We start from the raw sequence: 15091 nt of genomic DNA, 5'->3' as shown, positions 1-15091 counted from the left end.
TGGCTCCGCCCACGCACCTGACGGGGGAGTATTTACGGCTCCGTGCGGCTCCCCCGCCGCACTGCTCGCACCATGACTCCCCACTGGACTTAAGCAGCCCGGAGCTCCGTCTTCTGCACGCCGCTTGTCTCCTTTTTCACACCCAAAGTTCGGCAAAAGTTCCCCCCCCTCCCCCCTCGTTTTTATTTCCAAGATGCCACGTTCGTTTCTGGTGAAGAAACACACCAACTCCGCAAGGAAGCCAAACTACAGCGAACTGGACAGCCCGACAGGTAAAGTGGACCCGTCCGACTTGTTTTGACTTTGGCAAACTTTTCCAACTTATCCCCGAACGCGTCCCTCGCAGACCGCTCACGCCTCCTCCCCCCCTCTCTCCCCCTCTCTCTCTCTCTCTCCCCCTGTCTCCCAGTGTTCCTCACGCCGCACATCTACCGGGGCCTCCCCCCGCCCGTCATCCCCGCGCCGGACACCCTGAGCCCGGCCGCCTACAGCCCCATCACGGTGTGGACCACCAGCAGCCTGCCGCTGTCCCCGCTGCCCAGCGACCTGTCCCCCATCCCCGGCTACCCGTCGTCGCTCTCCGACTCCTCGTCCAAGGACCACAGCGGCTCCGAGAGCCCGAGGAGCGACGAGGACGAGCGCGTGCCGCCCAAGCTGACGGACCCCCGCGGCGCGGAGGCGGAGAAGTTCCAGTGCGGCTTGTGCAGCAAGTCGTACTCCACCTACTCGGGACTGCTGAAGCACAAGCAGCTGCACTGCGACGCGCAGACGAGGAAATCCTTCAGCTGCAAATACTGCGAGAAGGAGTACGTGAGCCTGGGGGCTCTGAAGATGCACATCAGGACTCACACGCTGCCTTGCGTTTGCAAGATATGCGGCAAAGCTTTCTCCAGACCGTGGCTGCTGCAGGGACACATCAGGACGCACACCGGTGAGTGAATGGGCACCAGCAGGAGGGGAGGGTGGGGGGGGGGGTCAGAACCTTTGGTACCGCACTCACAGCTCGTGACTGGGCCGCACTCAGGCTGACACTGCAGTGAAACCTCTCAGAATGGGATCATATCCTGTGGGTTTACTTCTGCTTGAGTGTTGAATAGGAAAATAGAGCTTTTTCTTGAGGGGGGGGTGGGGGGGGGGGGTGTCATGTTACAATCAAAACACTGTGTTGCAACCAGCCCTTAAAATATTGGACCAAGAGGCCTCTGTAGGATTTCTATTCACGTGTCTGTGAGCAATCTGACAGTGTGTTTCTTTTTCCTCCTCTTCTTTTCTTCTCATTTACCCCCCCCCCCCCCCCCCCACCCTCACCCCCCCTCACCCCTCGACAGGAGAGAAGCCCTTCTCCTGCCCCCACTGCAACAGGGCTTTTGCGGACAGGTCCAATCTCAGGGCTCACCTACAGACCCATTCGGATGTGAAAAAATACCAATGCAAGAGCTGCTCCAAAACCTTCTCCAGGATGTCTCTTCTTCACAAGCACGAGGAGTCTGGCTGTTGTGCAGCACAATGAACTCGACTGGGATACTTTTACTTTTTCTCCACCGAGCCGGAAGAAAAAAAAAAGCAAAAAAAAAAAAAAAGAACACAAAAAACTCTTGTTGCTTCATTATTTTTTTTCTTCCCAGGAGAACCGTGAGGGAATCACAGCGAAGGGTGTTTGTTCCCGACTATGCAGACTTTTTTTTTTTTTTTTTTTCAAGCAGTCCACATTTCATTTCAGAGTGAGAAATAGCTCTGAGCTCACGTGCTTCCTCTCCAGCAGCGACTCCGTGTCGAGCTCGTACTTACCTACCTGTGCTATTCATGCACTTTCCCCCCCCCCCTGCATGTCTAGAGGCTTCTATGTGTCCTTACAATGTTATCTCCAGGGTTCTGTATGATTACCCACGGCTGTCATGCAGTGCCTCCACTTTCTGTTTTCACGCGCACCACACAAACGATACCAAGCGGCGCATTATGAACGACAGTACGCGTATAAGGAATACCGAAGCCATTGTTACTAAGCGCAAACTTAGTTTTTAGGGTGAAATATTATTACTTTTTGCACAGTCATTAGAAGCAGTTTGCCAGCACTCAAACAGCAGAACAAACCTTCTCAAGTGCCTCAGTTTTCCTTGGCAATAATATGTATTATTCAACAGTTTCCTGTTATATTTTTATATATTGAATGTAAGCGTGACTGAGATGATTGTATATTTACAGTGAAAACTGTGCCGCTGAATGACTTTTTGATATTTTCATATTTTCATGACACTTTAAGAAATAAAGTTTCGTGACATTTTGTATAATTCTTTTGGCATCTTTCAAGTTGCTCTCTTCTATTTTTTTTTTTTCCACACCTTTGGCAGCGCCGTGAGCCGCTCACTCATCAGCACTCGGCAGCGAATCTTTGATTGCCGAGCGCTTCCAAACGGAACAAGTTGCACAAAAGTAAATGATATTTAATCCAGCTTGCAACATCTCATGTTATGGAGATGCAAACACGGGGAGAGGTGACTCAGCTCGGAATCAGGCCTCAACCTGTTCCTTGTGAACCTGTCCAGACATCAAACAATCTTGAAATTTAACACATACTGGCTATATTGATCTGCACCCACTTGTTATGCCCTTTGAGGGCCCATGACTTTCTTTACCTCAGTGTGTGTAAAGTTTAAATAGGAGGGCGTCGGTCTTTTTAGAAAGTAATCCGAATCTCATGTTATCGACTCGGGGAAAAGTGTGGTTTTTTTATTATTTTCTTATAAATCCTCCTGCTCAATCATAACAATCCCTGCGGGCGCGCGGGACGGTCCGATATCTAGATTCTAATATGTTTTCACAAAAAAAGCTCAAATTTGCATTTGCTTTGACAACCTCCTTGACTTTCTGGGACGCCTGCCATCAAGGACTGAATAGACGTCCTCGGGCGACGTTTTGTTGTCTTTTTGGCTTTTTGCTGTCTACTCGCAGCAGAGAGAGACTCACTGCGACGCCTTGAGGGCATCTAGTCAAAGCGGGCGTCTTTCTAACCGACCCCAGAGTGTCTCCCGCTTTGCCCCAATGCCCGAAAGCGACTGACCCTGCGTGGTGGGATCTGAAGAAACGGACTCTGGACGCCCCTGTAGGTGTAGCTCCTCCTCGCTGTGACTCATCCTCGGGCTATTCCAGGTGCTGCGAGCCGGGCCGGGCGGACTCCGGCGCTCGCCGGCGAGCTCTCTGGAGAATCGGGTGCAACCAGGAGGACGCAAACCCCCCCCACGACGTGTGGAAACCTTCGGCCTGGCGTGCAAACACTATTCGGATCGTTCGCCCCGTAAAAGTAAAGCGCCATCGAGAGGGCACTTTAACCGTAGATGGTAAAGCCGTTTGCTCCAACATCTTTTATTTCATTGCACTTTAGAACGCTGGCGTCACAGAGGAGAAGCAACGAATGCGTAATGACAATTAGCTCCACAATCGTGTGCGAGATCCTCTTTCATAACAACAATTAACTGCACGACAGAATCCTCCGATAACAGCAACGCGCTAAACGCTTCCCCCTCCAACATGAATATTTGATTTGGACACTGTGATAATGATGGGAGGAGAAGGAGCGAGAGTTAATTTGCTCTAAAGCATATGCCTATTAGAGGAGGTGTTAGAGAATGTGAGATCAAATATTTGTTAGGTGTGGGGACTGTTAATAGTCACACTGTTATATTTGACTTGGGGACCCTGCAGACAACAAAAGCAGGTGGAAAGCTTCTGGTTGTTTCTGCGAAATAATCTCTGGGCTGAAACACTGCGAAGATGAGATGAAACATTTGAGGACCCGAGTTTAAAATGTTTAGCATATCCAATGCAAGACGAAATGTCACTTTATCATTTTCGGTTTAAATCAAAGCAGCAACTAACAAGTGATTTCATTGTCAGTGAGAATGCTAGTTATTTCCTCGGGTTAATTGATGTCAACACCCGTCACGCCTTCCACAGCCCCGAGGTGACGTTCAAATCTGACCATCAGTCAAAAAGCAGTTTACTTCCAAATATGACAAAGAATTAGTGTGAAATGAATGCGATAGTTATGCATTTGATTGCTTCCCATCAAATAATTGTTTAATCAACACATGATTGTGGCTGAAACATGATTTGAGCTGCCGGTCCATCCTTGTTCTTCTTTCACCGCCATTAAATCCTGCATTCACGCTACTCTCTTCTGTCATTGACGTTGTGTTGCGTGTGAAACATGCATCCCCTCCCTGCAGGGAAAGCGCTCGGGGGCATTTTTAAAATGCAGACCTGCCTCAGACTGCTGGCGGAGACCTGCTGACTTTACGGCGAATCAGGGAGTGCGATTTTCTTTCTTTACGGCCGTCAAGTGGAACAAATAAAGTTACGGGGCGCCCTCTGAGGTCTGATTGTCCTGGCCGGGAAGTGATCCCCAACCCCCCCCCCCACCCACCCCCTCCCTCCTCCACCCCTCCTCCACCCACATCAGGAGGGAGGTGATTGTTTATTCCCCTTCACTCCGACAGCCCCGAGGAATCTGTTTCTTGTTTATTGAGCTCCCGCATCTTGTTAAACACTCTTTCACTTCTGTCGTCTCCTCCAGCTATTCAGGGTGGCACTGCTTCTTCACCTGGAGGTGCGTATAGTCCCTCCAGATGATGCAGTTTGCCTCTAATTGCGCGCCGTCCTTTGCATCGGCGCTCAAATGTGTTGATAAATTGGATCGGGGGGGGGGGCGGATCAAGCGAGCGTGATTTAATCACTGGATTCCTCTGAAGCTCTGCTGCTGTCTCATGGCCTTATGTGTTTATCTCATTAAAAGTAAAATGGTTCGACGCCGAGGGGAGGAGAAGTAAATTATGTTTTAGTAAGGAAAAAAAAACAAGTGCACGGGGAAAAGGCCGCGGAGCCTCGCGTGCAGGTCAGGGAGGACTTTTGGTTGCGCGCGTGATTCCGAGCACCGAAGTGAGGAGTCCGGCGCAGACAGACCCGGCCGTGTTGTCCTAATCAATGGCTCCGCGGCCTCTTCTTTCTGTTGGCCTGCTCGTCGAGCAGAGGTCAGCTGTCAAAGGATCCTGTGATCATATTTACGTGATTGTATTTCCTCCTTAATGTTCAACCCGCAAAACCCCATGACAGCAGCCGTGAAGGATCCGCTCTGTTAACAACGCGGCCCTTTGTGACCCCCGACGGTTTGACCCGCTGACAGTTGCCTTTTGTTTTCACTCAAACAGTTTTATTCAATAAAAAAAGCATTTATAAGCAGTATATAAACAATTAAGGGATTGAAGCACAGAGAGACTGTGGAGGGAGACGGTTGAGAGAGGAAACCAACTCAGGGTCAATTTCCTGTTTTGGTGTCACGTGGATTTCGCCTCCCTCTGCCCTGTTAGGAGACTCTTAATTGGGAGAAATGAATGAGTACACTGATTATGTCCCAATATTTTGCTCCATATTCATGCAACTAAAACAGTCGGGCCGATTTTAACAAGTCGCGCTTCAAATTGAAGGTAAAATGTGATTTTCAAACAAACAAATGAACGCTGTTTGAGACCTTTATCTGTCCCAGCAACGCACTTATACAACCGGACACGTAAGTGACATTAAATGTGTCTGTTAGCTGTGTGTGAATATTTAATGTGGACCAACGGCAGCATAAATACACCATCAGCATCCTGGATGACCGGCGACACTCTGCTAAGCTAGTTAGCGTCAGCAGGAGTTTGGCTGGATTTTATTCTCATTTCTACATCGCAGTTGGACGACGTACAGGAATAACAAACAGGTAACAGCCCGATTCGGTGACATATCAGATTGGTTTATGTCAAAGACTCGTGCTGCTACATCACACTGAAACACCCTGAAAGGAAGAAACGGAAGCATCCAAATCTATTTATAAACCGAACCCACCAGTTAATGATTTGTTCTCCATGTCCTTAAACACTGATCTGTTCATGCTTCATTTTATGAAATGTCCTTTTGTCTGCTTATACGTGCATTTTGTTGCTGTACTGAGAAACCTGTTTCTTTAATCCTTTTCATAAAACTGTGAGGAATTACGCTTCGGTTCGGTCGTCTTTGCTGCGGCGGCGGATGTAAATGTTGCGGTCGCAGGCTGGAACGAAGTGAAGTGAAGATTATTTGCCCAGATAATTATGTTTGTTGCTGCTGATTTACATCTCTGTGATGGAAATTCCAAAGTGCACTGCAGGAATGTACCGATGTTTCTGCGTGACGGAATCAAAAAGACCCTCAAATCCCCGAAAAGTCTTTTCCTATTTGAATTCTTGCATAAAAACACGCGAGATGACCCGTGCTACGCGCATGTACAGATCTTTAAAAAGGTCGGCAGCAAGATGTGATCCAATCAGATTTCTCCTTCAACGCGCTGCTCTCTGGTCCGGTCCACCTCAAAAGAGAACATCTGGGTGGCATCAGAGTTTTTAAAGTAAAGTTCTGCCGGCGTCCTCTGAATGGCTGTCATGTCCACGGCGGCGCGGGAGGGTTTAACGTGAAGCCACTGTCACGCTTGGTGGGGAGAACCTGCTTTTAATTTGAATAATAATCATGGCATTCTTTGAAAGGTGGATCCAGCAAATTGCTCATTTTTAATCCCTTTAGACCTCGGAGCTGCCTTTGACACCGTTGATCAGCCAATTAAAGATGGAACGGCGTTAAGCGCCGGGTGTTATTAGCCGCCCTGCGCCTCGCCGGTTCATCTGCTCCCCACCTAAACAGAAACTTTTATTTCCCCGGTGGAATCTGCTCTTTCTCGTGAGCAAACACCAACGTGGAGTCCCTCAGGGCTCTAGTTTGGAGCCGTCCCATTTGACACGTAGCCCCCCCCCCGGGGGGCCGCATCACCTGTAAACACAATGCTTTGTAAACACCAGGCTTAATGTTGTCACTACGGCTGTGATTTGGAGATAATCTTTCTGTTAAATCCTGATGTATCTCCAGCATCCATTAACAGCCGTGTTACACTTAAATACTCCCCCGCTTCTCCTGCAACATCACAAGGTCCACATTTATGGTTTGAAGTGAAATGTTGAGATAAGAATTGGGTGGATTGACATGTAATTTTGCATATGGCCCCCTGGGGAGGAATTGTAGGAATAAACTACCAGACATTTTGCAACATTTTGCAACATTAAGTAACAGTAAGCATCATATCTGTTCATGTGAGCATGTTAGCATGATTTCCTTACATTTAGCGTGGGGCTCCAGTGAACCTCTATGAAGCTGCTGATGTATTCTTGATTTTGAAACAACACATGTGGAGTAGCTCAGATTTATGGGGTCAAATCAATCTGCCCAGATGAACCATTTTACAACAACCAGACGTCTTCTGAAGGTAAATCCACATTAAATCTCTTCCAAAAGTGGATGAACATGAAAACACTCGAGTCTGTAATGTGGCGTCCATGTTTTGACACCAGACGTGACGTGAAGTGAAGAGAGCCTCAAATAAAAACCAAACTGGAGAACAATTGTGAATATTTAGAGACACCATCTGGGAAAGGTAAAGGTTTTCTTCTGTATGAGGTGACTCCACAGCACAGCCCCACTTTCACAGGACATCATATAACAGCAGGCTGGGTCTTTACCAATTGTATATTTACACGCCGTTTGGGTCCAATCAGAACTATGAATGCACCAGACTTTTAAAGTCAAATGATCAGCATGGAAATGGGATTCACCGTCCAAGTGTTTAACTGTGTCTCGAGTCATTTATTCAAACAATGTTCTCATTGTTTACCGCGTGTGCCGCGTACCCTCGTGTCTTTTGTTTTCTCACAGTCCTGAATGTGAAAACGTTAAAGGGCACTTTTCATGCCGTCCCCTGTTCAGGCAATTATCCTTAATTGATTTCACCCAATGAATCTGTGGCAACGAGACAGCAGGAGGAGGAGGAGGAGGAGGAGGATGAAGAGCCGAGACGACTTACAAGACAATAATTAGACATGGATTGTGCAGAAAGAGGGTTTTCTGTGGATACGAGGAACGTTGCTGCACGTTTCACTGAGCGGCGTTGGCGCACACAAAGTGCGAGATGATCCCCGAGAGGCCGGCAGACCGAGCCGGTGACCTAATTATGATGAATCAGAGCCGGGGGAGGAAAAAAAAGCTGTCTGGCCACCAGCCGTTTGTAAACGCTTTTCCACCACGCGGCGACATCATGAGCGGCCGGACGCAACGCGCCACCGGGTACGTCGCTCGCTGATAAAGGGGACTGTTGAATATCAAAAGAGAAAGGACACATTGTGTGGCCTTATTGAAAGGACCACGTCAACATTTTGGGAATCGGTGAGTGTGTTTGTGTTTACTGTGTTACTTTTGTGAGTCACAAGTCACGCAATAAGCGACACAAATGACTGCGTCTGGTAGCCTTGGCGAGGGCGGAGATGATGGCTTTAGTGCGTTGGTTTGCTGGTGTGCTGGTACCTGCGCGTGTTCCTCCAAGCAAAACAAAGAACCCGACATTTAATGGCGTACTGCTCCTTTAAGAGAGGAAGAGGAAGAAGAAGAAGGAGCACTAAGTGGATCTGAAATTGTGTCATGGAAACATGCGTATCACTGAGTCCCAGGTACCGGCGTCACAGAGACACACACATGCTCTTAACTTACAGCAGATCCTCTGGAGGCTCTATAAAGCCCCCCCTGTGGTGCGGCATGACGTCGGGCCTCCGAGCGGCATTTACGCCCCATTCCACAACACGTTGAATATGATGCTTTGAGGGATTTTGGGGGGGGGGGGGATTTCTTAGATGGATGCGTTCGGCCCCAAAACCGTGACGTATGAAAATCACAACGACAAAACATCCACAAGACACATTCTGAGCCGGAGCCTTCCTTCCTTCAACGTTCTGTCTTGTGGTTATCTGATCATCGGCCGAGAGGGAAAAGGTGAGTGCGGAGCAGCGAACAAAAGGTGCTTGAATAAACTCGCTCGCGGCCACATTATTCAGACTGTGGGCATTGTACTCGGGCCGACAAGCCCCGACAGGACGCGCAGCTCCAGAGGAGCTTCTCCGGGGGATTGGAGGGACTTCTCTGCTTGACTCGGCGGATTAAAAAGAGGAAGAAAAAAAAAAAATTGTGTAGATAATCTGCGTCTCTGCTGCTGCTGCCGCATGGTGCATGTAAATAAGTGCCGAACACGAAATGTCACAACCAGAAACACCACCAAGATGTTACGCAACAAAGCAGCTGCCCCGCAGGAAATACTACCACCAATCATTTTCACAGCGCGTTGATGTGTGTTTTCAACGCCGTGTATTATCGTACCACATTAAATATAAAGGTGTTACCAATATTTCACCCACCTCGTTGGAGGAGCGAAAAAAGTAATTAATACAGTGACAACTGAACAAGCAATTACAAAAATGTCAGATTGTCGACTTTACTGAAGTGTAGAGATCTGTGCTTTAACGCGGCCTGTGTACATTTAAAACGCACCCGTGTCGCCCGGAGCCCCTCGTCACACGTTGCTCACCTCAGCAGGTTGGTGAATGTCGATACAAAGCTGCAGAGGTCAAATCATGCGGTAATTCACCCTCGAGAACGCCTCGGTAACAACCTGTCAGTCACGCCGGAGCCCTGAAGTGAAACCCGCTTTATCAGCTAATTGACTACAAACGGAACTGTGATTTAAACAAAAAACCAGAAAAAACATCCCGCTTTCATCGACGAAGGCTGGAAACGTGCGGCTGAGACCACAAACGCGTACATGAGAAAACCGATTCATTTATAGTTATTAAAGGACGGACCGCCGATGGTACCGACTCCTTCACCGCCCCCCCCCCCTTCCATACGTACCACCCCACTAAATGATGACCAGGCTCTTCTGGCGCTTCGTGTTATCAGTCTTCATGAACCAAGAAGGTTTTGAAGTTTGGGCCCAAAGAGTAAGAGTCTATCATGCAATAAATCGTTTGGTAAATGGGAATCTTTTCTCGTGGTTTTATCTAAAGAATGCAGCGAGGCTTAATTGCCTGAGAAGGATTTTATGAGCTTCTTCCTCTTTAACAGATTCTACTTTTGTGCGAGATCTGAAAATGGGACTGTTGTCGTTGTTTGATAGGTTTCAATGCTCCTTTCTCACGAAACAATGAACGCAGTTATTGCAAAATGCTCCATGAAACACCATCTGCACACCGAACGGCCGATCCGTCATTTTGAAAAAGAATCACCCTTTAGTACGAGTCGTTTTTGGCTCGAATCGTATTTTCCTGTTATGACTGAAAGAGAATAGATATAGAAATGTTTACAACAGTCTCCAACAAATCTGTGCACTGTGAAGTGAAAACTCTTCTGGGAATGCTGGGTTTTATTTATGTTGGACAGAATTTATTGCTGTTTTTCCCATTTTTCAAGAGGAGTCGGAAATGTCTGAGCTCTCCTGACAAAACCCACCAGGCAACTGAATACTTGCACCCAGTAATATTTTGCAATTACGAGTCTTACAAACACTGCATCAATATTGCAATCCCCCTCGGAGGAACAGATTGTTTGTCTTTCTGAGCTGGTAGTCACCGTCTTCCCTGCCATAAATATCCTCCTGTCACTGGCGCATTCCTCCGCTCTCGCCGCAGCCTTTGAGTATCTCTGGGAGATTGTCTGGTCTGCACCGATGCTTCCATTCCAGCGGACTGATCACAGGAGACCCGATCCAGCTGTGTCACGAGCGGGCGGATAAGAGGCCGAGGAGACCATGTGGGATGAGGCGTGACTCTGAAGGAGCCACGTTTGGGGTTGCGTTAGTGGGGCGCGCCGACGGCACGTTATCACCGATTCAGGCCCCCCCCCCCCCCCCCCCCCCCCTCTGAAAAAAGGGCCTAGAGGTCACTGGCGACGGCATCGATATGAGACACAGGCGGGGATGTGGGGACACGTCACCGTCCCACTACGGCAGCTGGAATGTTCCACTGGAACACCCCCGCCGCCCACCTCTCTCAACGCCGCCCTTCCCCATCATCGTGCCTCCTGGTTGAACACCCCCCACTCACCCTCACTCACCCCCCCCCCCCCCCCCCCGCGGCTCTAATCCCCTCCATCCGCGCTAACCGGCCACTCGAGAGCAAATGGCGCTGAGGACGCAGCAGGTGCTGTGCTGTCAAAAGCCACTTCACACCTCCTTCCTCTCACACCACCGCCATCAACCACCCGACCCCCGAAGGTGGGGGGCGGCGGGGGGGGGGGGGGGGGGGGGGGGGCTCTCCAGGGTGCGCTTTGTTATCAGCATGCTGCAGCTTTGAAGTGAGCTGGGCCAGAATCTGGACCGCGTTTACTTGAAGGCATCCCCCTTGTTGCGCGCGTGTCAGTCCGAGGTAATTGCGGCTCAGCATGAGGCCGCGATGACACGGGGGGGGGCGGGGTGGTGGAGAAGTAGGCGGGGCCCTGGAGTACCTCGGCGTCCTGGTCTGCTCTCCCTCATCAAGGATTAGGTGTAGACGAGAGAGCTCCTGAGGGGGGCTCGGCTTGCACGGGCACGATTTGGTAAAAGTGACGACGACCACGCACAGTAATGTTGTGTAATTGCGTCGCCATCATGAAGTGCAGGCGTGTGCTGTCACATCAAAGACTTGCTAAGCAAAGCAATGGATTCGTATGCGAGTAGAATTTCTGTTGCACAATTCAAAGGGACCGTACACTTCAGATATTATTCCGTGTACATGTATGGAAATGGATTTGAGGCGACGTTTGCAAATGTCGTTCTTGAAGATGTAACTTGGTTCTGGGAAGCAGACTTATTGTCCTTTGAATGAGAAGCGTCGACATAAAGGGACAGCTGGTTAGCTTAGCATAATGGACCAACCATCATGTCACAGGCTTCCCCGTTAAGGCCTCACAGAGACTCTCAGGGCGCGATGATGTCACTTGATCAAACCAAAGTTGGAACTGTATCGTAACCTCTTTTTCTTCCTGGAGCTTTGGCGTTGTCACCATAACAACTATCAAATGAAATATATCACATGACAAAGATGAGTTCAGACTTTCCATTTAGCACTATGTCAAATATGTGGATCTAATACATAAATACATTGGGAAATGACTTTGTAGTCATTATGTATCTGTGGACTGCAGTTTTTAACAAGTATTACTAGAATATGAGTAAAAAGCCTGTTGGGGACTATTATAAAATATCTGTTGCAGAACAGTGTCCAAATAAATGAATACAATCAACAGCAGTGCCCGTGGTCGTCATGATGAAGAAACATGTCTCCGTGGTATGTGAGTGTGCATGCATGGAGGAATATCCCACAACGTCAGGTTTTTAGGCAGGGCAAGACAATTTTATTTGTATAGCGCTTTTCATACACGAGGCAGACTCAAAGTGCTTCACATCATAACATTTCATACAATAAAGTGAAATAAAATGCAGGAATTAAAAGACAATTAAAAACAGCAAATAAAATTATAAATTAAAATCTTATTTTAATTGTTTAATCAAAGGCAGAGGTTAAAAGTGCAATGTAGGTAAAATTTAGCAGAAGGCGAAGCTGAACATAAAAGTTTTCAGTCTTGTTTTAAACGTGGTCAGAGTTTAAGTCTTAAATCTTCAGGAAGTTTATTCCAGCTGTTTGTTGCGTAGTAACTAAATGATGCTTTCCCATGATTTGTATTTACTCTGGGAATCAGTAACAGGTTGGTGTCAGAAGATTTTAGTGATCTTGAAGGCTTATGTAGTGGAAGCATATCAGTGATGTACTTTGGCCCTAAACCATGTAGTGATTTATATGTGAGCCGTAGGATTTTGAAATTAATTTTGAAATTAATTCTCTGACATACTTTTACCACCAATTGTTGTTGGTTTAGTTGAGATAAATACTCCTAGCATATAACATCTCCGTCACATTGAGTTCCAGTTGTCCATGAGATATGTAAAATCTGGAAATGAATGAGGACTTTGCTGCTGGTTTCACTCAGCTGTACTTTTAATAAAGGGATCCAAACTAGGCCAAATCTATCAGCGTCACGACAAGAACAATGTGCACAAATTGCAGCGGTTTGCTAGAGGGGGTTAGATAATGAGAGCCCCCCCCCCCTTCAGTCGGCTCAGTGGCCAAAACATGACTTCTGCAGCTCTCAGAATCCCAATTAACTGCAGAAGCCTTCATCGAAAAAAGGAAACCATTTGGTATATTTACCAGGTCTAAATGTCAAAACGCATGACTTTGGTTTTGTCGTAGATCATTTTACACAATCTTGTTCCTGCCGGCTCCCAAGGCGTTGATTATGTCAGCGTTAGCGGGGTGTCAAAGGTCAGATTCCAGATAGTGCCCGCTGAAGCCTTGTGCAGAGATACCGGTGCACCGACGCTGCGATGTGGAAGTAAAATGCGGCGCATTGCAGAAGGCCAGATATTCTCCCTGCAGCACTCAGAGAGGACGCTTAAGCCCTCCGTCAGAGCCATACCGCGGATAATGAGCCTGGCATCGTGCGTGATATCCAGTGAGGTGCATTTTATAACCGTGTGCATCACAGAGCGACATGTATGAAATCCCGTGGTCTTTGTGCCGACTGAAGACTCATTATTTCACAGAAGGCGCATTAATCTAATCTGGTTTATTTATCTTGTCACTCCGCTCTTTTAACTCGCTGCAATTAATTTGATCCGGATTTAATAGATGTTCTCACTCTGTGAAAGAGCAAACCGCTTTGAACAGCGCTGGAGCCAATTTGTAAAAATGTAAATCAATTCTCTTCAAAGAATTTTGAAGCTTTCTTTCTTAAAAACAAACAAGAACGTCCCGCGCAGACCGAGGTGACGAACCACACATGGCAGAGCGCTCACGGGACAGGGAAGGCCTTTCAAAGCAGGAACACACACAGATTAGGGAGAATCTACAAAGCCTAGTGCGATCTGATAAGGCCTGTGTGGTGTTTTCATTGGTGGGGTGTCTCTGCTTTTATCTTCTATAACCGCTGATCTTCTCTTATCACCTACAGCACGGTTTGGAATTCCAGCCTCGGATAATTGTCTCGTGGTCTGTGGTCACCAGAGCAAAGAGTTAAACTAACGCCGACTGCCGGAATGTTAACGGAGCTGCTGTTCGTTCTGTTTCGCTCTTGAAGAACTTCGTAGTAGGAAGCAGTGGGTGAAGCTCCAACCGTTTGAGGAGAAGCCACATGGAGTCCCGGAGGTCCCGCAGCTCGCTGACGAACGCGTCGTTCGTCCGTCGACAGCCGGTTGAAGTGTAGAAACCGACGCGCGGGTTGCCGGTATGCGGGATTCTGCTGTGGACGAGTCTTTGAGCCCAGCGAACAGACGTGAAGACGCGATTGCGAGGACTTAAAGGGCCGGAGGAAAAGCCACTCGGCGGGGGGGGGGGGTGGGGGGGGTCAGGTGGAGCTGCTCGGCCTCCGCGCCAGGCGGTGCTTGACCTTGTCCTTCCCTGCCGCTGGCCTGCGGGTTTGGGCCCGGGACAGGAAACTCCCCGTCGCAGACACTGTGTCTGCTGAAGCCGCCGCACAGCGGAGCGCTTTGTTCGCGGCCACCAAGGAAAACCAAGACAACAACAACACACACTTTCTGGCAACACGAACACTTGAGAGGGGTCGTTTTTCGGGCCCCCGGCGGTAAACGATATTCCCTTCAGAGGGGAAGAATCGTGCGGCGTTACAAAAACAGCCTTGTCGTAATCAAACCGTTTATCTAAATTTACAAGTAGCGAAGGATTACGATGTCTTGTGTGAGCTTTTAATCGCATTGTGATCTCGAGATTTCAGACTTCAGATGTGCGTGCGTGTAAAAATAACACATATTTTTATGTAAAAACGGTGGATGATTTGATTTAGCAGCTTATACATGAACACATTTATTGAATTATTGTTGGTGCTTTACATCACGAAGAACGCTTCTCGTCCTCAGCAGCTCGGGGGGAGCGACGTTTTTCACCCACGACCAAATATCTCTGACAAATAGTGTCACCACAATCACCGTCAGGCCCCAAAACCGACAGCTTGTCCAATCGTGTGCGTTGATGCATTTCCTGCCGAGCCGGAACTCTCTTTTTTTTTTTTTTTTCCTTGATAGAAATGAAACTCTCTCCCTCGGGCTGCAGAAATAAACCTCACGGCGCTCCACCCTGCGAGTGAGTCACGGCGGGATGGTCGCCCG

The 15091-nt window shown here is 48.3% G+C and overlaps 1 protein-coding gene across 1 annotated transcript; it reads left to right on the top strand.

The window, feature by feature from the left end:
* snai2 (snail family zinc finger 2) lies at positions 1-2288 on the top strand. Its single transcript, XM_040172195.2, has 3 exons — positions 1-272; positions 410-931; positions 1329-2288. Exons 1-3 carry the CDS (start codon positions 194-196, stop codon positions 1508-1510), a joined length of 783 nt encoding a protein of 260 aa, XP_040028129.2. The 5' UTR covers positions 1-193; the 3' UTR covers positions 1511-2288.
* The last annotated feature ends 12803 nt before the right edge of the window (positions 2289-15091 follow it).

The sequence above is a fragment of the Gasterosteus aculeatus genome, chromosome 3 (genome assembly GCF_964276395.1).
Source record: "Gasterosteus aculeatus chromosome 3, fGasAcu3.hap1.1, whole genome shotgun sequence".
Classification (NCBI taxonomy): Eukaryota; Metazoa; Chordata; class Actinopteri; order Perciformes; family Gasterosteidae; genus Gasterosteus; species Gasterosteus aculeatus.
This window is presented reverse-complemented; position numbering and strand designations above follow the sequence as displayed.